Below are 25072 nucleotides of genomic sequence, written 5' to 3' on the forward strand. Positions count from 1 at the left end.
CATGTTCATATTTCCAACATACATTTGAAGTACCCTTATACATTCTAAATATTTAAATGGTATCATGTAGCAAAGATACATCATTTTATAAAAATTCTCTTTGGGATCATAAGACAATAAAAAAATTGAACTCTTTTAATCACATATTTTCTCATTGATCTATCTATAATAATCAAAATTCTTAGTATATTTTAACAACTATATATTCAGTATCGGTTCGGAATTGTATTTCAGATTATTACTGATTTTCCTCCATAACCTAAGTATTTTCATTCACTTTAAATCTTTCATATAACTGTAAATGGAAGAAGCGTTGACAACTATTCTTTTGCTACCATGTTTCCCCGATAGTAAGACACCCCCGATTGTAAGACGTATCGCGGGTTTCAGGGGGGTCGGCTAATATAAGCCGTACCCCGAAAGTAAGACATATGTCTTACTTTTGGGGAAACACGGGGGTATTGCCGGGGGGGAGCCCGATGACGTCACTTCCAAGCTCCCCACACGCCCCTCGCCTTCGCCTCGCCGCGGCGCCACCGCCTCTTCCCCTGCCGAGGCTCGGCTGCAAGTGGCCAGCGAGGCCGACCGGCTCCGAGGCGAGCGGCCGGAGCTGCGCCCTCCTTCGCCCGCCTCCTTTCCAATGTAAGACATACCCCGAAAGTAAGACGTAGTGGGGCTTTTGGGGGTAAAAAGAAAGTAAGACACTGTCTTACTTTCGGGGAAACACGGTATTAATTATTCTCTTTATGTGCCCTTTCTCTTCTATAATGTGCTTTTTGAGCTGAGATACATAAAAGGCAAAACCTATGCTGATATCTATTCCATATTCTCAATATGGCACATCTAATGGTTTTTTTAAAGTCCACATTAACTTTATCTTTAACATACCATAAATATAGATGCTACCCAAACCTTATCTTCCAAATGTAAAAAACATCATTCTTGGCAAAACATTCATTTGGACCAAGTACCTTTCCCATTTTAATCTTTTGGATAGCTTCACATAACTCCCTTATTACTATAAATTCTGGGTAATCTGTCTGCAATCCTGGGTAAATTCTGTTTATAAAAATATTGTCCACTTTTTCTGAAGAAACATAAAATAGCAGGGTACTGATAAACACTTTTCTCATATTTACATTATTTATTTATTTATTTATTTATTTATTTAATTAATTAATTAATTTGAGATCTATGCCGCCCAATCCCAAAGGACTCAGAGCGGCTCAAAACAATATGACAGTATCCCGTTCTTATAACTTTAATATCACTTTCTTCTCTTTTTTTTTCATAATTTATATGCCAACCACTTCCCTTTCCCTACACATCTCCTTTTTTCTTTTCCAGAGTGTGGTTTTTTTCTTTTTTGAGGGGCATTTGTTCCACTTATACTTTATGTTAAGCATTCGTAATCCATAATTAATCCAAGATTTTAGAAAAGTGAATAGTTGTTCTGTCTAATATGGCGTCTTCTTCAATGTCTTGCATCTGTTGTGCAATTTGTTTAGTCTCATTTGTCACTGTCACTTCCCTTTCTATCTCATCCAATTCTTCTTTAATTTTTTTCAAAAACAAAAAATTGCTTTTGCATAGAGTTCAACCCAAATTTCTATTGTTTGAAAGTAAAAGCCACCCTTTGCAGCTTACACCACCTAAATGGAATTTTCTTCTGTTTTTGTCAGAAAAGGTAAAAACTATGTTTGCACTATCAATATTCATCCTATATTAAAGTGCAGCTGTGGATCCCTTGTTTTCTTCCTGACAAGGTGTACAGGGACATCCCTTGGACCATTTCTTTTAATTTTGCAAAATGTGTACTGAACCTTTAGGCTAATAAGTCTCTGTCAATATTATCTTCCTCCAAATCCAGAGATCCAGATCCTTTTCTCTTATGTCTTCTCCATGTCCTTCTGGATTTTCTCTAATTCTTAAACACAATTATTTTTCTCTAAATTCCAGTAATGCCAGATTGTACAAGTCTTTCTCCATATCTCTATTTATAACTTCTGCCTTAGTTTCCAAAACTTCTACTTTGTCAGTAAATTGTTTCAAATCTGCAGCCAGTTGTCCTCAGATTCAATTTTCTTAACTTCTTCTTTCATATCTTTTTTCATTGCTATAAATCCATTTACTTTTTAACTTTTGCAGACATCTTTTTACCAAATTCTTCAAATAGCTTCTTCAATAAACCTGATACAATACCCTTATCAGTAAGTTGTTCTAGTGAACCTGTGTGTCCTTCTCCCAGTTTGGCAGCTTTTCTTGTGGTTGCCATGGTGAGAAAGTGAAAGTATGTCAGTTACTATGGTGAGAAAAAAAGTCAGGATTCTTTTTTTATTCTGCTTTTCTTTTCACTATCCTCTCAATTAACTTTCTGTAGTCAGACAAACAGCCTAACTCTTATCTTCTTGTTTTCTAAAATCCATCAATTATTTCTGTTCTTTTATGTAAACAGCCACCTTCTCACAGAGATCTGATCTGTTAGTCTATTTAAAATTTCAAAGATACTTTCGTCAAAGAAAAAAACATTTAAAAAAGAATCACTGTCCTCCCTTTCCATTTGAAGCTTTATAATATCACAATCTTGCTTTTCAATTATAGTCTTTTAGCATAGGGATTTTTCTCTATTTAATTTCAAAAAGAAGACACTAACCTAGATTCTTTAAACCAGGGGTCCCCAACCCGTGGTCCATGGCATTCCAGAAATTGGGTCGCACAAACAAGCAAAGCCCCATGCAGGATAATACACAAAATCACGCCCCACCTCCAGACTATGGAAAAAATTCTCTTCACAGAACTGGTCTCTGGTACCCAAAAGGTTGTGAGCACTGCTTTAAACATCATGGATGTTCAGAATATGTCTCTTAGGTTTAAAACAAATCATGAACTTATTAAGAAGGTGAGGCTTTTGAAAGTCAACTATCCATAAAAAAGCTACACAATGGTTTAGAATAAATACTTAATTCCTAAGATACTTGACTTACTATCAAACAAAAAAAAAAAATCTCTCTGGCGGAAAAACAACAAAGGCCGCGTAGCCAACTTCAAAAGCCACTGATATCAAATAAAGACAGAATGTTTCAACTACCACAGCAAACAAAAGGAAAACCTCTTGCGCACAAAATCCAGCAGTGCCTTCTACAACTTTGTTAACAACAAACTCAAGGACTCAAGACCCATCCCATCACTAAAAGGACCCAACAACAAAGAATGCTACAATGAATCAACCAAAGCTAACCTCCTCAACACCTTCTTTGGCTCTGTCTTTGTTAACAGCAATGGCTCATCCCCAAAATTCACCAATCGCACCTCTAACACTCAAAATGACTTCACTGAAGAGCATGTTGAAAAAGCATTACCTTCTCTGTCAGTTGGACCAGACTGTCTATGTGCATATTTCCTAAAAAAAAAACTTTCCACAGCTATAGCTGAACCATTAAACATAATCTTTAAAAAATCATTCAGGTCCGGCTCACTACCAAAGATATGGTCAAAACCAACAGTCATCCCTATCTTCATAAAAGGAGATCCTAGTCTAGTTGAAAACTACAGACCATTCTCACTCTGTTGTGTCACATGCAAAGTCATGGAATCAATCATAAACCAATCAATTACTCTCCACCAAAAAACTTATAACCCATTTTCAAACAAACAATTTAGATTCAGAAAAAAATTATCCTGCAACCTGCAACTCCTTCACTGCAAAAATATATGGACTACACATCTTGACCAAGGAAAATCTGTAGATGTAATTTATATTGACTTCTGCAAAGCCTTCGACTCAGTGGTTCATGACAAACTACTTCTAAAATTCAAATCCTCTGGCATCTCAGGATCCTTCCATAGTTGAATAACTGTGTTCCTATCAAACAGACAACAAGTTGTTAAAATAAGGAGCACCATATCTTATCCTGTTCCTGTTAAGAACAGTGTCCCCCAAGGCAGCGTACTTGGACCAACACTCTTTATACTCTACATAAATGACCTTTGTGATCACATTACAAGCAACTGTGTTCTCTTCGCCGATGATGTAAAACTTTTCAACACCACCGATAACAGAGCTGCTCTCCAAAAAGACCTCAACTTTGTTTCCGAATGGTCTAACATCTGGAACACCAAATACATGCTGAATAAACAAGATCTCACAGACAACCCTTATTCTGTAAAAGACCTTGGAATACTCATATCAAAAGACCTAAGTGCCAAAGCCCACTGCAACAACATCGCCAAAAAGGCTTCAAGAGCTGTTAACTTAATCCTACGTAGCTTCTGCTCTGGCAGTCTCACACTACTAACTGGAGCATACAAAACTTTCACCAGACCAATCCTTGAATACAGCTCATCAGTCTGAAACCCACACCGCATTTCGGACATAAACACTCTAGAAAATGTCCAGAGATTCTTCACCGGAAAAGCTCTTCATGCCTCCACTCGTAACAGAATATCATATGAAACTAGACTGACAATCCTTAATTTAGAAAGCTTAGAACTACGTCGCCTTAAATACGATCTAAGCATAGTCCATAAAATCATATGCTTCAACATCCTTGCTGTCAACAACTACTTCAGCTTCAATCACAGCAACACACGAGCACACAGCAGATACAAACCTAATGTAAACCACTGCAAACTCGACTGCAGGAAATACAATTTCAGTAACCAAGTAGTTGATGCATGGAACTCACTACCAGACTCTGCAGTATCATCTCCTAACCCCCAAAACATTACCCTTAGACTATCCACTATTGACCTCTCCCAATTCCTAAGAGATCTGTAAGGGGCATGCATAAGTGCACCAACATGCCTTCCATCCCTTATCCTTAATGTTCTTCATTTTTACTAGTTGAATGTATTTGGGTGAGATCACCCAAGGGCATGGGGTCAGGTATCATCAGTACGCTGATGATATCCAGTTGTACATCTCCACCCCATTTCCACTCAGTGAAGCAGTGGAAGTGATGTGTCGGTGCCTGGAGGCTGTTGGGGTCTGGATGGGTGTCAACAGGCTCAAATTCAACCCTGACAAGATAGAGTGGCTTTGGGTTTTGCCTCCTAAGGACAATTCCATCTGTCCGTCCATTACCCGAGGGGGGAATCACTGACCCCCTCAGAGAGGGTCCGCAACTTGGGCGTCTTCCTCAATCCACAGCTAACATTAGAGAACCATCTTTCAGCTGTGACGAGGGGGTTGTTTGCTCAGGTTTGCCAGGTGGACCAATTGCGGCCCTACCTGGACCAGGAGTCACTGCTCAGTCATTCATGCCCTCGTCACCTCGAGGTTCAACTACTGTAACACTCCTTATGTGGGGCTACCTTTGAAGAGTGTTCGGAAACTTCAGATCGTGCAGAATGCGGCTACGAAAGCAATCATGGGCTTTCCCAGATATGCCCATGTCAAATCAACACTCCGCAGTCTGCATTGGTTGCTGATCAGTTTCCGGTCACAATTCAAAGTGTTGGTTATGATCTAGAAAGCCCTTCATGGCATCGGACCAGGATACCTTCGGGACCGCCTTCTGCCGCACGAATCCCAGAGACCGATTAGGTCCCACAGAGTTGGCCTTCTCCAGGTCCTGTCAACAAAACAATGCCATCTTCAGGACCCAGGTGACGAGTCTTCTCTGTGGCGGCCCCGGCCCTCTGGAATCAACTCCCCTCAGAGATCAGGATCGCCCCCACCCTCCTTGCCTTTCGCAAACTCCTAAAAACCCACCTTTGCCGCCAGGCGTGGGGAAATTGATTCCCCTTGGCCGCTCCATTTTATGTATGGTTTGTTTGGGTTGCATGAATGTTTTTAGTCAAGGGCTTTTTTTAACTGTTCTGCTTTTTTAATCATTGGATTTGTATTTTGTGTTCCTGTTGTGAGCCGCTCTGAGTCTTCGGAGAGGGGCAGCATACAAATCTAATTAATTAATTAATTAATTAATTAACAAACAAACAAACAAATAAATTTGAATATTATTATTTCTAATACTCTTTTTCAAATTTTGGGCTTTTACTAGTATCATGTATCTTAATACCCTGTTTCTCCGATAGTAAGACACCCCTGATTGTAAGACGTATCAGGGCTTTCAGGGGGGTCGGCTAATATAAGCCGTACCCCAAAAGTAAGACATATGTCTTATTTTCGGGGAAACACGGGGGTATTGCCGGGGGGGAGCTCGATGACGTCGCTTCCAAGCTCCCCGCGCGCCCCTTGCCTTCGCCTCGCCGCGGCGCCACCGCCTCTTCCCCGGCTTGGCAAAGCGAAGGACGGCGCTGGTCCGAAGCGAGCCGAGCGGGCGGCGGCTTGCAGAGAAGGCGCTCATCCCAGCAAGTGAGTCCTGCCGAGGCTCGGCTGCAAGCGGCCAGCAAGGCCCACCAGCTCCGAGGCGAGCGGCCGGAGCTGCGCCCTCCTTCGCCCGCCTCCTTTCCGGCAGGCAGGTGGGGCTGCCCAACTGCGCAGAGCGGCTCCTCCCCTCCAGACACACGCTTCCCCGACACGCGTCTGTGGCTCCACGCGTGCACGCCGCTTGGAGCCCTGAGGTTGAACTTGGAAAAGGGCTCACGAGGCTCCTGTCCCGCGGCTGCCCTTCTGGACTCTGGGGAGATGCCTTTGGGAACGCGACCCTTTCAATTTTTTTCCAATGTAAGACATACCCCGAAAGTAAGACGTAGTGGGGCTTTTGGGGGTAAAAAGAAAGTAAGACACTGTCTTACTTTCGGGGGAAACACGGTATCATATTTTCACTTGACAAAACAAACAAACAAACAAACAAATAAATAAAATAAACTTCAAGAAAAGTAAACTACTGTATTTTTTGTAAGGAGCAGTGCTTTCAGAGCACAAATGGACCATTCCCCAATTTTTCCTTCTTCTGGAACAGTTTTCTGTCAGCAAGAACCAACTTCTGGCTGGCAATTGCATCACTGTGCATCTAATTGGCCAAAGAACCTCATCTGGAAGCTGAATACTCCTGAAGTATCTCAACAAAGACCTTATTTTGTTTTTATAATTAAAGATCCAGTACTACTCCTTTTATTTAGCTAATATCTTTATTTTTAATTTTTTTCTTACTTATAAACAGAGTAATTTCTCACATTATGAAACATTTTAACTATGGCAAAACTCCACTATATCTTATGTGGATTCAGCCATGGAATAAAGTATTGGCAATAAAAATCTTATAAAAGCAGAATTAAAACATATGTCTCTGGAGACTATACAAAGTTTGACTGAGACCATACAAGCAGCAAAATCCTATATGTAGAGCAGGGATGAAGCCAAGCTTCAAATCCAAGGATTTGTCACACAAGTAAATTTTTAATACTCAAGTAATGAGTAAACTAGGCAAAGAATGTAACTCTTAAAGTATGATTACAGCCAAGTGATTACTCTTACTGTGAAATGCAGTAATCCTAATCACTGTTTTAATGGTTATACGCTTTATGAAACCTTAGCATAAAATAGTTAACATTTAATAGTTAACAGAGCAATAAATATGGAGGGTTGAAGTATAATCTAAGAAGGAGCAGGTGGTGGGCTAAAGAACAGAAATTTAAGATTGAATTACCCCCTGGAAGAACTAGAATGACCATTAGAATCTTGTGTTTTTAGCCTGATTACATGTATGAGTGTATGATTTAAAACCTGTTAATACCAAAGTTACATAAGTTTAGAATAATTCATTATAGTTAAAAATTGCAATCACTTTTTAAATTAAAGGTAGGATTAAATTAAAATGATTAAAGTTTATATTTAGTTATATTTAGCTAATAGAATGTCTTAAAATAAAATGTATTCATTTATTTAAATTTGTTACAGCCACTTACTCCCTTAACCTCTGGGATGTTTACAAATATAAAAACATCAGTTAAAAGCTAAACAATAAAACAATATGTACAGGGGGTTCAGACTAAAACAATCATGACAATAACTAGACAGATTAGAAGCGCTACAAACAGATTAATCCCAGGCCTGAGATCAAAGTCTTAAGGGCTTTAGGGAACTCAGGAGAGAAGGCATTGGGGGGATCTGTTCCCAGAAGATGGGAAGATTATCAAATTATCGAAACAATATTATGTTACTTTGTTCTGTTTCAAAGAATGATAATTAAAACTGTTTAGACAAGCAGCATTGTGAATCATAAAAATATATTATTGGGGAGGGGAATCCAATTAGAATGTAAAATGAACATTTGAAATTATTTTTACCAAAATGTTTGGAAGTGCAATACTTTTATCATTACCATCACTCATTTTTCTGTGTTTTTGTCATTGTTTATGCTCTTTCCAGAGACTATGAAGCAACTATGGCTTCCAGGCATGTAAACACTACTGATGTCAAACATCTGTTTTGTTCCTAAAATTAAAGTTATTAAGAATGAAACCAACACATTTAAATTTATATTTGTGTTAGCTCTCTCTCTCTCAAACATATACGTGCATGCCTTTAAAAGTTTTAAATGCACAAATACTTTAAATACTTTTAAAAATCAAGTTGCTTGATTTTCATAATATCATGCCTGCTTATATCCTGGGATAAAAGTTATTTACTTAACACACTCTCACTGAGTAGTAACACATCCCCACAGTCCTATTTCAGTACAAGCATTTGAGATAATCCATAGAGAAGATGCTACCCACCCACCCAACCCCAAGCACAAGGCTTCTCAATTATTTTATGTTACCCCCCCCCCAGGAAGAAGTAAACATTTAACGCCCCCCTCCCCCCAACTCTCTGATCAGGGCCCCCATGGAATTTTAGTGTTTTGTCCTGGGGCCAGACCAGCTTAATCAAGCCGATGTTTTCAAGTCACCAGCCTGGCCCATAAGCGCCAGAGGGAACTCACAGCAAATGGTGTGGAAGGAGGCTTTAGGATGCCGTTCGAAGCTTTTACCTAGCTGCAGAGGATGCTCCTCCTTGACCAGCAGCAGGTTTGCCACGCTGTTCATAGCTGCCATGGCGTCCGCCAAGGACAACAAGAACCCACACAGCCGCCCTGCCCTGCCTGGCTGCCTTCTCTTCCAGGCTTGGAACAGCATGCAACTGGGAAAACACCCCCTATCCAGAGGAATCAATCGAGAGGGACTGTGCACGTTCCCCAGGGTATTGCTCCCCCTGGCATTGCTCCACGCCCCCCCTGTGGGGGGCGCCCCACTATTTAAGAAGCACTGTCTGAACAACAGAAACATGTCCTGTTAAACTGGGAGATGCTCTGGGGAGCATTTTCATTTCAGAAAGACTCCAAGACACTCAAGCTTGGGGAGGAAAAAAACCCCCAAACAGGTTTGCAGAAGTCAAAAATACAAGGAATTTTACTTCACTAGAACAGATAGTAGGTGTTAGCTGGATTGTTTATATTCATTCACTAAAATGTAATGATTGTTGTGACCTCCATTGACTCAGAGGATTTTGACATCAAGGAGCAGATAGACTTGAACCTGAGGAAGTTGTGGGCACTCAAACACTTGTGACTGATCTGGCCAGTAATCATACAAAAGAGCAAAATAGAACAGGAATTGGAGTATAGGGCTAGTCTAAGATCATAGCAGTTGCAAATATAAGCAGAACTTCAATGCATCTCCTTGCCATCTTCATCACTGCGGACTCTATCAACAGCAATCACTAACCTGTTTTTTCTCATTAGCACCAACTAAGCAACCAATCCAAATTCTTTGTTCTTCACATATCCTCTAACAGGCCTGTCAAACTAGTGGCTCGTGGGCTGGATATGTCAGGCATAGGCCATGGCTACCCCCAGCTCCACAAAGGCAAAAAAACATTGTGATACATTATGATCCGGCCCATGACAAGATCGAGGGAATGTGGTAATGAGCTCTAAATTTATAATATATTAAAAGTATTAAAAGTTACATTTATTAATGCTATTTCAGCTATGTGAATGTTGTCGTAAAATAAAAACAACCAAATATTACACTTTCAATGGAAGAAAGTATGTTAACAAATCATATTAATTTAACTTATCTTTGATGTCTAAAGATTTTTAAAAATAAAGAACAGCAAATAAATCTGTGTTGATTGATTTAATTTACTTAGGACATTCTACTTGACTAGTTAGTATATGACTAAAAAAATAACAAAATATTTTAAAGAACATCTTGCAGAAGCCAAAAGTCTAATAGTTTAGAATCAGGAAGATTTTTTTTTAACAGACAGTAACTCTTTCTGGAAGTAATTGATGCTAAGATGTTGATCTCGTCAACCCACTGTTACATAAAGATATAAATAAATGCATTTCTACGGTAAGTCACATTTCTATGCTCTACGAAAGATACCAAGGTTGTCAATCAGCATTACAAAAAGTAGCCTTTTTTCTTTATTAAAGCAAAAAGATATCCCAATGTGTTTTAGAAAGGTTAATAGATGTGTCCCTGCCCTTTAGAGATGACATAAAAAAGTATTATGAAGGAGAAAACATAAGTATTTATACAGGCTTTGAAGCCTGTATGTAGAGAAAACAAGTTCCCTGCACCTGCTCCCTCATTATTCTAGAGATAGCCTTCTGTTTCTTTGGATGTTCTTCCAAAAAGGTAACAGTACATTTTAACAAAGCAGCCAGTTTGAGGAGATAAAATGTAATGTGGGTTCTCAAAACTGCAAAAACACAAAATGTTCTCAAAAGTATGAAAATTCAAAATGGAAGCCTCAATTTTTTGAATAGATATTCATTTAATCTACATTTAAATGACACATTTCTGGGTGGAGTGTTGTACAGTTCTATTCTCTCTCTCCCATCTCCTTTTCATTACCCACAGGAAACCATGAATGATATCATCTGCCAGTTTAGAATTCAATTTCATCAGTATGCTGTGGGTATAGAACACAACAGCCTGCGTTCCGATATAAACGTCAATATTCCAAAATAAAACTTTATTTTATAATTATATCACTAGTTGCCAATAGGCTTCTAGATGAAGTACTGGTCACCACCTATAAGGCCCTATACAATAGGACACTGGGTTATATTACAGACTGTCTTGCTCTATGCAGTGGTTCTCAATCTGGGGGTCGGGACCCCTTTGGGAGTTGAACGACCGTTTCACAGGGGTCGCCTAAGACCATGGGAAAAAACAAATTTCCCATGGTATTAGGAACTAAAGCTTCTATTCTGGCGCCTTGGAACATATTTTTACAATCCGACCAATCAGGCGTTTATAGTGGGGGTATCTCTCTGACCTTCCTGCCAATCAGCTTAATGCTCTGTTGGGAGAATTGGCACTAGACTTATGGTTGGGGGTCATCACAATATATGGAACTGCAGCATTAGAAAGGTTGAGAACTACTGATAGGATTTTCATTGTTGTACTCTTTGAAAGACAGTCTACTTAAGTAAGACCCCTACACAAGAACTGTAGATATACATCTTCTGTGATTGCCCCAGTATTTTGGAATACACTACCTCCAGAGGTCTTAACAATTTCACTTCTGGCATTCAGGAAGGCATTAAAGCACTTACTTGGCACATACAGTACATGATTATTCCATGGATTTTTAAAATCATGATTTTTATGTAAAAATATGGTTGTTTTATAAGATGTTTTATGTCGATGTTTTAGGATTGCCACTTCTCAAAAATTAACCTTAATATACTCAGTTATGACCTGACAATCTAGTTCTGTAATTATTTATAATATCAAAGTATCCACAAAAGCTAGACTGTTCAGGCATAATTATTTTAACACTGTTTTACTATGTATTGAACTGACATGTTTTTTTTAAGACATAACTCTTAGATCCACACCAACATAAATATGATCTAAAAATTGTCTTAAAACAAAACTTGATACAGAATAAAGGAAAGAGACTGATCATCTGCCTGAAATTATCTGAATCCTGTACTGGTTAAATTCATTGTCCTGAATTGCTAAACGAGCTCTTTCATCTGTATCAAGTTCTAATACCTGTTCTGTCTGGGTCACTCCAGAAGCCAATACCAACCCAAAAAGAGAAGCCAGACACACTGGTAAAAGGCAAAGGCAGTTTTATAAAATTCAAGAAAAACACAGGTAACAGAAAATGTCCTTACAAACAGGAAAATGCTGCATCTTCAGATATATTCACGAAGGCCAAAAGTCCATGCAGCAATACAGAATTCTTGCTGCCAAGCCAAGGCTGTAGATAGCAGACCTTTACCTCCCATGGATCTTCCAAAGCTGCTGGGCCACAAGCCAGAAACAGAGACGCCGAGAAACAAGACAGGATAATGCCACGCCAAGCTGATAACACTCCACATGGCTTAAACGGCTTGCCTGCCTTTTAAACCCTGCTGATGAGTACCACACCCAAACCCAGCTGTTTCTACTTCAATGGTGAAAATATCTCTTTAACTGCTCCTTTCATTGCTCTGAACGTCGCTGTCTCATGTCAATGACAGCTTGTGCATCATCACCTAATGACTCCAAGCTACTGGCTGGGGAGAGCCCCCCCCCCCCGGGGCTCTCATGCTGTTCTCCTTCATCCCATTCCTGATTTTCCTCTCCCCCGTCCGACTGTTCAGCCCCCTCCTCTGCGCTGTCATCCTCCTCCGGGCATGGAGCCAGCAGAGACGCAGCTGGTCCCTGAGCAGCCTCAGGCTGAAGCACAACACAAGGGCTTGCCTGCCTTTTAAACCCTGCTAAGGAGGACCACACCCAAACCCAGCTGTTCCTAATTCAGTGCTGATAATACTTCTTTAATTGCTCCTTTCTTTGATCTGACCTTCTCTGTGGGCTTGAGCTTCATCACCGAATGACTCCAAACTACTGGCTGGGGAGAGCCCCAGTCAATTAAGAAATAAGAATTTGTAAAATCGCAAAGTTGCAACAGAACTGTCTGTCATAATTGGGCAGGTCCATATTTCAGAACAATATGTGGCTTTGGCTTTATTTTACACATTCATTAGTATCCCCAATTCTATCTTTTCTTTATTCTATTACACGTTCCAGATCTAAAGCTATGGTTTGTTAAATAAGCCACACAAGCGCATTGCACAGAGATAAAAACCATAATTTACAAATACTGGAGTTCATCCAGTGTTTGAACCCAGACTCTGTGTCACCAAAATGAAGGAAAATAAAGCAAGAGCCACATGCATATACTCCAAGTTCAAGCATAATTTCCTTGCTAAAGTAGTGTACTGCTCTTAATAAAAATGTTTAACTCTTGTGTTCCCTCTTTTTAGCTCTCCCCCCACCCCAAACTGTCTCCCACTACTCTGGAAAGCCAGAGCAGTCAAACATCAATAGAACTAGAAACCAGAGAGACAGAGTTGGAGCAGGGTCCCACCTTTGCTGCCTTCACAAAGGACATTTTTCATCGAAGGGATTTAATTTTTTTCCTAACGTTTATTTTCCCTAAAAGGAGATAAGCTCTCCAATACTGTTATACCGGTAGTCCTGCAGTTATATTCATTCCCTCAGTATTGTTCAAAGTTACAACTGCACTGAAAAGTTATGACTAGTCCTCAAAATTCCAACTATCACAGCATCTTGTCATCATACAGTAAAAATTTAGACTAGCCAAGGTATATGGTCATCTCCACTCACTTGTAATCCCTAGCACTCAACTGTGATACAACCCTACACAACCCTTATCAATGGTCCTTAGCACATGCTCATGGCACCCCCCTGCTCACAACTCTCACCCACCAGCCTGCTTGCCTGGTACTACTGCCTCCTCCCATGCTGCAAGTTCATTATGTGAAGTTCTCACATAATGACATGTGAAGTCCTAGGTTTACAACAACATCTAGGACTGCCAGGATTTCCATCACTAAGTAGTGTGGCTGTAAAGAATGATACCATATTGATGTTTTTATAACATGTGTTGTTTGATTTTAAATGATGGGGTTTTATATGTTTTTTCTCTTTTAATATTAGATTTGTTCCACTGTAACATTGTTTTTATTATTGTTGTGAGCCGCCCCGAGTCTTCGGAGAGGGGCGGCATACAAATCTATTAAATTATTATTATTATCAATCCAAAAATAAGACAATACAGAAAGGAATGGAAGCCATAATTAAACAGAAACAGAAAAAGTTCTAGAAACCCAGAGTTCAAAAGTAGTTTATAATCCTGAAAATAATATAAATTACTGTACTGTTCAACTTCTTCTTTGTGCCACTCAGAGTTCAAAACCAATTTCTTACAGTATGTTTAAACTTAGGTTGCTGAGAACATAATTAAGAAATCCACTCATTTCGTGGGTAGGTGGCATTAAGAAAAGGTGGAATTCAGAGATTATTTTCCTCTTTTTCAAAATAAACCATTTCTATCATCAGTTTTCATATGTTCTGAAATGGCTGAAAACATATTGATAATAAGACTATATTTAAACTCAATGTATCTCCACCAATGACTGTAACAATGTAACTGAATTTAAATAAACTTTAAGGAAAATGTATTCAATATGACTTAGACAAAATAAGATTACATGTTTTGTTAATTGATTTTGTATCTTACCTTTTCTACAGTTACAAAAATGTCAGTGACTCTGGGCAGCTAACAATGCATAATAGCACAATTTAAATAAGCATCAATAAACAATCCTATTAAAAGACTATAGTGGCAGCCATGATGAAAGCTCAATAAACAATAAAAGTAACAACAACAAAACAATAATCACAGACTCCAAATAATCTCCTAGGACTAAGTTTATGTTTTAGTTTACCAATAACCTAACAGCAGTCTGGAGTAGCGTAACCTCATCCAAAACTAAAAAATAAAATAATGTTAGATCCAAAAGGATCTAAAACTCAGTCACTCCGTTTTGGTAGGATTGAGCTGAGCCCATTTCTTTCTAACCCAGCCCCCATAGCATCACTTGGTCAGTCCAGGGCAAACATGTAAAGCAAGGTTATAACCAACACTGATATTTCCTCTGGGACCACTAAATTATCTCACTCAATGGCTTTATGTAGATTTTTTTAAAAAATGTATTTCTCTTACTTTTTAAAAAAATACTATATCATTTTCTTAAAGTGCCAACTATCATAGTGAAATATGTGTCTTACTCCACATCCAATACCATATCTGCTGTCAAAATTAGCCTCAGAAACTATGTTTAATTCATTACCTTATCTATTTTATTCGCCTTACAACAGACAATTAGCAGACAATTATAAAAGCAAAATGTATTACCTCCTTTTCATGTATTCGGAACAATGCTTGTTCATCTCGAGAAGTGCTGTTTTTCTCCAAACCTAGCCTGGGTGACATCTATTATAAAAAATAATATTTTGTTTTAACACCAGTGTTAACACAGAAAAAAAAAATTATAAGACAACTAAAGCCAGTCAAACACTACATACCAATGAGAGGGACATAGGTTTCTCACGTAAATATCTAGGATTTTCAAGCTGAAAAAGATATGTTAAAAGAGGTTTAATATGAAGACTTTCTGAACTGATACAGTCCAGAGGAAGATGTTTAAAGCGTTTGCGCTTAGTTTATAATAGAGGAATCTTTTTAAAAATATCGTAATAAATTCATGAAACCAATAGCTTAGCTTTAAGAGTCATAGTCCCTCAAGCAAATCTTAGTAACAAAGTTACTGTGAAATAGAAAGGAAAAGTGAGATACTGTATACAGTGGAACCTCAACATACGAGCAGCTCTACTTGCGAGCAACTCGAGATAAGAGCTTGGGAGGGAGCGTCATTTCCGTTCGCCTCCCGAGCTCACATCCGGGATACGAGCCACGCCTCCCTGACTCTTTCGGCGAAGGAAGGAAGGCAAGGAAGCGCCCGGCTCCTCTCTGCTCGTAGTATCCCACTTGGTAAGCATTCGCTTGGCTTCTGCTTGGGGGTGGGGGGGTCCTTGGCTTCTGCTTGGGGGTGGGGGGGGCCGTCCCCGCTTTAGGAGCAGCAAAGAAGCCGCGCGTTTGTTTTAAAAGATCAGAGCCGGCATGGGGAGGCTTTCAATCAGCCCCCGAGTCCGGGTTGGGGGCTCGGGGGCTGATTGAAAGCCTCCCCATGCCGGCTCCGATCTTTTAAAACACACGCGCGACTTCTTTGCTGACTCCTGGCGAACTTCCCCGCTTTAGGAGTCAGCGAAGAAGCCGCGCGTGTGTTTTAAAACATCGGAGCCGGCATGGGGAGGCTTTCAATCAACCCCCGAGTCCGGGTTGGGGGCTCGGGGGCTGATTGAAAGCCTCCCCATGCCGGCTCCGATCTTTTAAAACACACGCGCGGCTTCTTCGCTGACTCCTGGCGAACTTCCCCGCTTTAGGAGTCAGCGAAGAAGCCGCGCGTGTGTTTTAAAACATCGGAGCCGGCATGGGGAGGCTTTCAATCAACCCCCGAGTCCGGGTTGGGGGCTCGGGGGCTGATTGAAAGCCTCCCCATGCCGGCTCCGATCTTTTAAAACACACGCGCGGCTTCTTTGCTGACTCCTGGCGAACTTCCCCGTTTTAGGAGTCAGCGAAGAAGTCGCGCGTGTGTTTTAAAACATCGGAGCCGGCATGGGGAGGCTTTCAATCAACCCCCGAGTCCGGGTTGGGGGCTCGGGGGCTGATTGAAAGCCTCCCCATGTCGGCTCCGATGTTTTAAAACACACGCGCGGCTTCTTTGCTGACTCCTGGCGAACTTCCCCGCTTCAGCCGACGTCTTTTCCCCTCAGCCCTCGGGCTTGCACGCATTAATCGCTTTTACATTGTTTCCTATGGGAAACAATGTTTCGACATACGAGCTTTTCGACGTGCGAGCCTCCTTCCGGAACCAATTAATTTCGTAAGTCGGGGTTCCACTGTACCAGTAAATGGAATGAAAAAAGCTTATATTTAAAAGGGAGGGGAGGGGGGAGAGAGAGAGCAAAGAGAGAATCACCAGATTGGAAACACTCTTCTCTTGAAGCAGATTATGATATCCCAAAGAATATTTTGAGAAACAACATTTTAACTTTTTTGTGTTTATCTAATTTTTCTCTGGCTTTTCTTATCCTTCAACTCACTCTGTTAACCAGACAACATACTGTTTTTATCATTGTTGTTAGCCACCCCGAGTCTGCGGAGAGGGGCGGCATACAAATCCAATAAATAATAATAATAATAATAATAATAATAATAATAATAATAATAATATCTCTGTGATGCAAACTGAAAGACTATGTATAGTTCATAGCAAGTATATCTGTCACCTCATAGATCTATTCTTTTTACATCTTTGTTAAACAGTCCAATAATTTTATTTAAACACCAAAACCACTGTTTCATTTGTTGAAAGTGCAATTATGCAAATACACATTGATTGAACTAAAACTGTTAGCATCTACAAAATGTTTATATATTTGTTATTTTTAAAAAGTAAATTAGCAATTCTGGGTGATTTCCAAGACATACAGACAAATGTTACATTCAGACAAAATAACAAGACCATTTCAAATTGCTATTGCCTGAGAGGTCAATGTGTAGTTGATTCGTGTCATCTTTCACTATATTAAGGCTTTTCATGTTTATGCTCATTTTACTTGGTTTCACGGTACTGTTATTTCTGTCTTTTTAGCTTTCAGTTTATGTTTTTTTAGCTGGAATTTTAAAATTAAGGGAGACTAGGATGGTCCCATTTCGGCCTTGTTCTGGCCTCATCAGCTAGCCACACCCTTCCTTACTGGGATTTGATCCGGTGGACTCTGCCTTGTAAGGCAGAGAATTAGCAATTTGAGCTATCAGATCAGATCCCTTCCAGCTGTGTACCAGGGAGGGGCTATATGTTTGTTTTTGTTTGTTTGTTTATGTCGGATCATAAATATATATATATAGCAACAGCAACATGCAGCAACTACACATGCCAAACATATTAATCTAGCTGTATCACAAACATTATTTGTTCACTATATTTCAATTCTCAGCTTTTCCTCAATATTTGAGAGCCAACCTTTTTTTTAGCACTGACATGTCATGTTACAGAAATTAATTAACTTGACTGCAGTTGTCACCTATGAGTGGATTGCCTATAGATGTAGACTTTGTTAGCACAAGTATAATGAAGCAAGTGACTCATTTATACAAAACACAGCTGGTTTAAAATGTGATAGTCATATAAATGTACTATAAATATACAGTGGTACCTCTACTTAAGAACTTAATTTGTTCCATGACCAGGTTCTTAAGTAGAAAAGTTTGTAAGCAGAAGCAATTTTTCCCATAGGAATCAATGTAAAAGCAAATAATACATGCAAACCCATTAGGAAAGAAATAAAAGCTCAGAATTTTGGGTAGGAGGAGGGGGAGGAAGAAGAGGAAGAGGACAGTTGCTGCCGAAGGAAGAAGGTGAGATGAGGGGAATCAAAAAAATCCAAAATTTAAAGGCTTAAAAAAAGGGGAGACTCTGAGGCAGCGAGGAGGAGCATGCGCCTCCCATACACCTGTGCGAGGCTGCTTCCCATACACTGCACCAGAGAGAGAAACCCAGGGTAAATGGCAGGAAACTGGCCGGGCCTACATGCTGCTCTCAAATTTCCTGGGAAATTTTTCCGGGTTTGGGTTCTTAAATAGAAAATGGTTCAAGAGGCAAAAAAATCTTGAACACCCGGTTTTTATCTGGAAAAGTTCTTAAGTAGAGGCGTTCTTAAGTAGAGGTACCACTGTACAGTACAGTAATACCTCATGATACGAACTTAATTGGTGCAAGGAGGAGGTTCGTATGATGAAAGGTTCGTAAGACGAAACATTGTTTCCCATAGGAAACAACGTAAAGTCAATTAATCCGTGCAACCAAAAAACCCCCGCAAAAAAACAGCTTTCGGCGACTGCTGGGTGCTGGGAAGCCCCCCAGGCCGGCTGCGACCTTTTAAAACAGCCGCGCCGCTTCCCAGCTGTCTCCTGAAGCCGAACGCCAAAGCCGAACTTCCGCGTTCGGCTTCGGGAGACAGCTGGGAAGCGGCGCGGCTGTTTTAAAAGGTGACAGCCGGTCTGGGGGGCTTCCCAGCAACCTCCCGAACCGAACCCAGGGTTCAGAAAAATTTTGCCTCTTCTTACGAACTTTGTTCGAGTTACGAACCAGCGTTCGGGAGGCTTCTGGGAAGCCCCGCCGCCCGGCTGTCACCTTTTAAAACAGCTGCACGGCTTCCCAGCAGTCTCCGAACGCCGGTTCGTAACTCGAAAAAAGTTCGTAAGAAGAGGCAAAATTTTTCTGAACCCCGGGTTCGTATCACGAGTTGTTCGTAAGACGAGGGGTTCGTATCTTGAGGTACCACTGTATATGTATTTGAATAATAGCTATTTACTTATTTATTTTTATTTACTATGAAATTTATATGCTACCCATCTCGCCAGGCTACCCTCTAATCAGCTTAAAACAAGTAAAAGGAACAGTATAAAATATTAAAATATTACAATAACAATTATTATCATTTAAATTAACTTTAAAATTGACAAAGATGTTTAGAAAAGTAGCAAGGCACATTGGGTCAAAGTAGAGCATTTTAATCCCAATTGACAGAGCCAGGATTTCAGTTCCTTTTGGAAGGCCAAGATGTTGGGTGCAGATCTATATAAAGATGGCAGCACTGAAGCTCCAATATGGCTCCTAGAGAAGCACGTCATCAGAACTGTAACTATATATAGTTAAAATCATATAGAATACTATTTTTCTCATTGCATGTATTCACTTTTTTAAAAATCACACTTTCTATATTTTTTCTTTAAGAATGAATGCATAGGACTTCTTTCCATTTCTTTGTTATTATTTTAAAAGCAATAAAGCAATAAATTAAAAATGTTTCATAAAGTAATTATATAATAACAAGAACCTACTGACTTTCAAAATTTATTTATTTATTTGTTTGTTTGTTTGTTTGTTTGTTTATTGGATTTATATGCCACCCTTCTCCAAGGACTCATGATGGCTAATAAAATAAAGCTTCATTAAATTTTCCCTTGGAATTATTTTAAAAAACATGCATAATATTGATTTTTAAATTGCATTTATTTTTACCCTATGGGAAGATGTTATGTTTTATTTATTATTTACATAATTTATATTCTGCTCAATTTTAAATACTCCAGAAAGTTTATATAAAACATTATAAATATCCTAACAGTCAATTTGAAACAACAAATATAATTAAAATATAATTAGAAATTGGAAACAACCCACCAGAATACCTTAGGCCCCAGAAGTAAAGAACTTTTACCACCTTTCTGAATTTTAAAAGTAGAAGGATAATTCTATGTCTTGGGGAATTAGAATACTACACAGTGAGATAAAGAGACATTGTAAACAAACAAGCACTGATTCAGCATTTCTGACTCCTAAAACTTCCAAATCTTCACTTCCTGGACTAAACACGTAGGAATGGTAAACTGTTTTATTGTTCCCTAATAACATACATGTAGGTCCTAATCACGTTAGATTATATTAAGAGGTCAACCAGTCTGAAATGTACACATAAGCATACCAACAAGTGCAAAGTCCAGATATATTGCCAAAATGGATGTTACCTGCTGGCAGTATTCTCCATAAACTTAAACTTCCTGGTAGTTTTCAAAGGTAGTCCCAAGCTGAATACATTTCAACAATCCAATCTCAAAGTAACCAAGATTCTTGCAAGAACATCCCATTCCAAAAGGAGTGTAACTGGCACAACATTTGGACCAAATCTCCACTGCCCTCAATTTATATTTCTGTTCAAGAAGCAATTGTGAATCCATGTGTGCTTTATTCCCAGAGACTGAGTCCTTTTAAACTTTGCAGCAACGCCTCTCTTGACTGTCCCCCAGTTTTGATGAAGCCATAGCGATTGACTTGACACATTATTGATCCACTCCTGGATTCTGGATCAGCCGGTCCCCAGGGTGAGATTGGATTCTCTCTCAGCACACCAAGAAGGATCAGGTAAGACCAACACCCCTTCTCCAGTGTGCTGAGCAAGGAATGGCCCCAAATCTCCAGGTCTGAATTGGGTCTGATAAGCCCAATTTTGGCTCGGATGTATTTGGCTCAGCTCCCATGTGGTTTTGGCTTTAAACAGGAGGGATTTAAAGAGGGCTGGGTGAAAAAGCCCTGAAAAAGCTGAGGGGTCAGGAACTAACCCTTCATTCTCTGAGAGTATTAGCTCTCTCTCTGGTCTTCCTCTCCTGAAAGCCAATCCTTACTCTTTAGAGATGAAGTGGGAGAATGAGGTCCCCTAAGGTTCACCAAGTCTGCATGAACTGAGTTGTCAGGTGTTTCCTTGTTGTAATGCTACAGCAACCCCCAGCGTTACGGAGATAAGGAGTTTCATTGCTCAGAAATATCTGGACATTTGTTCTCCCCTGGGCGGAGCCCCGCTGTTGTGGGGATAAATGTTGCCACTGGGGCCAATTGCCTCTGTTTTAAAATAGGTTCCCACCAATGACACTCTGCTGGCAGTCTGTTTGACTGTGGTGCAATGGGATCCTCCTTGCTGCCTTTCCTAAAAGGTAGCAGTGGAGATTGTTCTCTGGTGCCTTCTGATGACCGAGTATGAGAGCTCAAAGTCTCGTTTCCTGATTGAATCAAGCAATGCATGGAAAGTGATGGACTCTCCCCCAGGAAGATTTGTCTGTCTCCGTTGCTCAGTTTGCCTCTCAGCCTTGGAGATCTCTTTCTCTAGAGAGCTTTCTCCAGAGCTCCAAGCATCTCTTTCCTCAGCCTTAGAGGTTTTCTGGAATGCAAGGCTTTTGCCCTTATATTTTTCTATTTCCCACTCTTGATGCTGAAAGACCTTTCTGTTTAATATGAGGCCCCTCTCTCTTCCCCACTCATGTGAGCCATCTCCTGGTGCCCTGAGGTAGCAGTTTCCTCCATCCTTTGTTTCTCCTGCTGTATTGCAGGCTTTCCGGTCCCCTGCTGGGGAGGCGCCATGGTGTCTGCTGCTGAAAAGTGTGCCAAGCATTTGCTCTGTTTGAATGAGCCGGAAAGTGGCAGAGACACTGTGCGGAACAAAATGCCAGCCACATTGCTCTATGGTTATGCCGGTTGAAGCTTAGTTGTTGCGAGGGGTTGTGCTGATCAAATGGGAAGCCAGCCGGACCATTGCAACAACTGTGCTGATCAAATGGGCTAGCCAGCTGAGTTGTTGGGCGGCTCATTTCCTCAAAAACAGATTGCTGCGGTGGCATCGCTCGTTCAAAAGCTGTCTCTTTTTACCGAAAAACAGGTGATGGGAACTGCTCCGCTCTCCCCGATTACTTAAGCTATGTTGCTTGCCTAAAAGCCATGCTGTTCACCAAAGGACAGGTGACTGTTGCTAATCTGTACCCTCTCACACTAAATTGATGCTTCAGCTGTATTGCTTGCCCAAAAAACTCATCTCTGCCGAAAACCTGCTGAGAATCCAAAGAATTTAACTGTGCTTTTTTGCTCTGAAGAGCTCCTCTTAAATGTGTCTCTCTTAGGCTAAGACTGAGTCAAAACTGGGGGACAGTCAAAAGAGGTGTGGCTTCAAAGTTAAAAGGTTTCTGGGCAGAAAGGTGGAATTAACCCATTCTTTGGATCTCTGCTCAGCACACTCGACAGCATATAAATCATAAACCCAATAGGAAAAGCACCATCTAGAGCCTGCATAGGATCAACACCACAACCAATATCTGATATCTTCTACATAAACAGCACCCACCAATAATAAAGAATCTTTAATCAAAGAAAGCGGAAAACTTGTTTCTTTTATCAAAACTTTGCTAGAGTATACTTCCTGCAAGTAAATTACCATAAAGCTTCAACTCTATGAGTGAATTGGTTGGCAGCTTGTTTCCAAGTCTGATTCAAGTCGCTCCTCATGACAGAGGACTCAACTACCCAAGGGACTATCTCCCCTAATACCTGCCCCACCATTTCAGTCCAACAAGCCTGGCAAGTTCTAGGTTCCTTTGATTAAATAATACAATTTACTGAGATCCTGAAACCACCCTCTCTCACAGCACTTGTCCTCTGAAATGAGGTTCCCTCAAAGATCCAGATGGCTTCTATCCTTTTGGAAGTTCACAGGATCTTGAAGACCTGGCTCTTTACCCAGCTTTTGGTTAGAATGGGTACATACCCTTTTGAAGAGTGTTTATATGTTTGTTGCTATCTGGTTTTCCCATTTATATTTCTTATTGACTCAGCCTTCCATCCTTCCAAAGTGGGTAAAATGAGGACCCGGATTGTGGGGGCAATATACTGGCTCTGTTAAAAAGTGCTATTGCTAACATGCTGTTATGCCCTTTGTTAAAAGGGCACTATAAATAAATGTTTATTATTATTATTTATGCCCTATTATTTGATATCCAAATAATTTGATCAACAAACTGATTGCAGAGACAGTGCCATTTAGCAAACCATTTATTTGGCATGAGGCTATGTAGCTCTTCAGGTTTAAAAGCAAAGACATGCTTTAGAGTTCACAGGGCTACAAATGTAGAAACTTTCTGAAACTTCTTAAATAGTTGTGCAATTCCTGAAATGACATAACTATTTGATAGGAGCAAAATAGTGATTTTCTGAGGGACAAAACCCTCCCCACATATAAACATAGCCTCCCATCCTATGAAACACATGAAAGCAACAACAAAAAATCCATCATCCTGTATCTTTCAAATCTTATATGATATTATCCACAACTCTCTGCAGTTCCACTGACCTTTTAATTTCCTGTTCCCATCATCTAACAAACACTTTTCTTACATGGGTTTTGAAAGAGATTAGATATATTTGATGTACAAATAGCTACTAGTCATGGCGGTTATATACAACTTCCAAAATATATCACAGTGTATCTCTGAATACCAGATGGTAAAATACAGAAAGAAATCTGTTGTTGTACATCTTGCTGATGGATTTCCTAGAAGCGCTTTGTTGGAAAGCATGGAAAATAAAGTTCTGGATTCTTAAATATCTTTAAAAACACCAAGATTTATTTAAGTTTCTTTCCAATTCATTTCAAAAATCATATGCAAAGTCGCGCTATACATACTGAATGCAGGGATTACAATGATTAACATTTTGGGGGGGGGGGGGGGAAATGAAGAAGAAAAACAGAATTTACCCCAAGATTCCAACTGTTGAGACGAGCTTCAAAGTCACTATCATCAAAAGACGTTTTTCTTCTGTAACAATCTCCCTGAAATATTCAATTTTTAGGTAAAATATTTTAGTGTAAATATGGAAACACAGGAAAATTAGGAGAAAACATGTGTATTATATACATATTGCTGTACATATTGCTATGCAATTTCTTAATATAAATCAGCAATTATTTCCACCTAAATGGTAGTAAAGACAGGAGAGAATTAATTACACATATGAAGGCCTCTGGGGAACCTTTACATCAGGAAATTGTTTATAAAGGCTCTAAAAGAAATGGGACAAAATTCTGAGAAATTAGTCGTTTAAGTTGAGAAAAACTGTATAATTTTCAGAGCTCTTTGTCTTTTCATACCATTTTATTTATTAAGCTGTGACATTTGATGCAAGATAAATTATTCAAAACAGATATCGTCAAATGACTCTGTTAAGAAGGGGCCAAAAAATATTAAATACTTTAGAGTTGATCCTAGTGTTGAAAAATATATACTACCTGTATCACATATTCTTTATTGGGTCGAACTCAATACTTTTTTTTTTGCAAAAAAATGTAGTTTAAATTGCAATATACTATACATACACGGAGAGAGACAAACACACAGTTTTTTTATATCAGTTCTGCCTTTTTTCCTTTTTAACTTCTTGAGTGTTATATTCATTTTTTGCATTTTGAAACTTAAAGAAAACTGGTTACTGCAAATATGGAAAAAAAACACCTTACCCTTATATTTGATGAAAGGGTCTCATCTTCTGATACATGAGGAGGGCTCGTAGAATGTGACCTTAAGGCTAGTTTTCCATTACAGGTAAATTGTTCCCTGTAATAAACAGAAAAAAACAACACACTGAAACATCTGTCTTCTCAACAATTCCTTAACACCAGTTTTTTCTTTATATTTCTATCTTGCTTTCTACTTCAATACTACTACAGTGGTACCTCGTGATACGAACCCCTCGTGATATGAACCCCTCGTGATACGAACCTGGGGTTCGGAAAATTTTTGCCTCTTCTTACGAACTTTTTTCGGCTTACTAACCCACCGCAGATTGCAAAATGGTGCTCCGCTGGG

At 39.7% G+C, this 25072-nt stretch overlaps 1 protein-coding gene across 8 annotated transcripts in view; it reads right to left on the minus strand.

The window, feature by feature from the left end:
• The window catches only part of CEP112 (centrosomal protein 112), a 346088-nt gene that overhangs the window by 286721 nt on the left and 34295 nt on the right, over positions 1 to 25072 (minus strand). For 5 of the 8 annotated variants that reach the window (XM_070740309.1, XM_070740315.1, XM_070740310.1 and 2 more), the window contains exons 5-8: positions 24724 to 24820; positions 23965 to 24039; positions 15292 to 15339; positions 15122 to 15199 (exon numbers count right to left, since the gene is read on the minus strand). In XM_070740309.1, coding sequence (XP_070596410.1) covers positions 15122 to 15199; positions 15292 to 15339; positions 23965 to 24039; positions 24724 to 24820 — 298 coding nt within the window. The remainder of the gene's footprint in view (positions 1 to 15121; positions 15200 to 15291; positions 15340 to 23964; positions 24040 to 24723; positions 24821 to 25072) is intronic. The other 3 variants (XM_070740313.1, XM_070740316.1, XM_070740314.1) reach the window with 1 other exon arrangement.

The sequence above is a fragment of the Erythrolamprus reginae genome, chromosome 2 (genome assembly GCF_031021105.1).
Source record: "Erythrolamprus reginae isolate rEryReg1 chromosome 2, rEryReg1.hap1, whole genome shotgun sequence".
Lineage (NCBI taxonomy): Eukaryota > Metazoa > Chordata > Lepidosauria > Squamata > Dipsadidae > Erythrolamprus > Erythrolamprus reginae.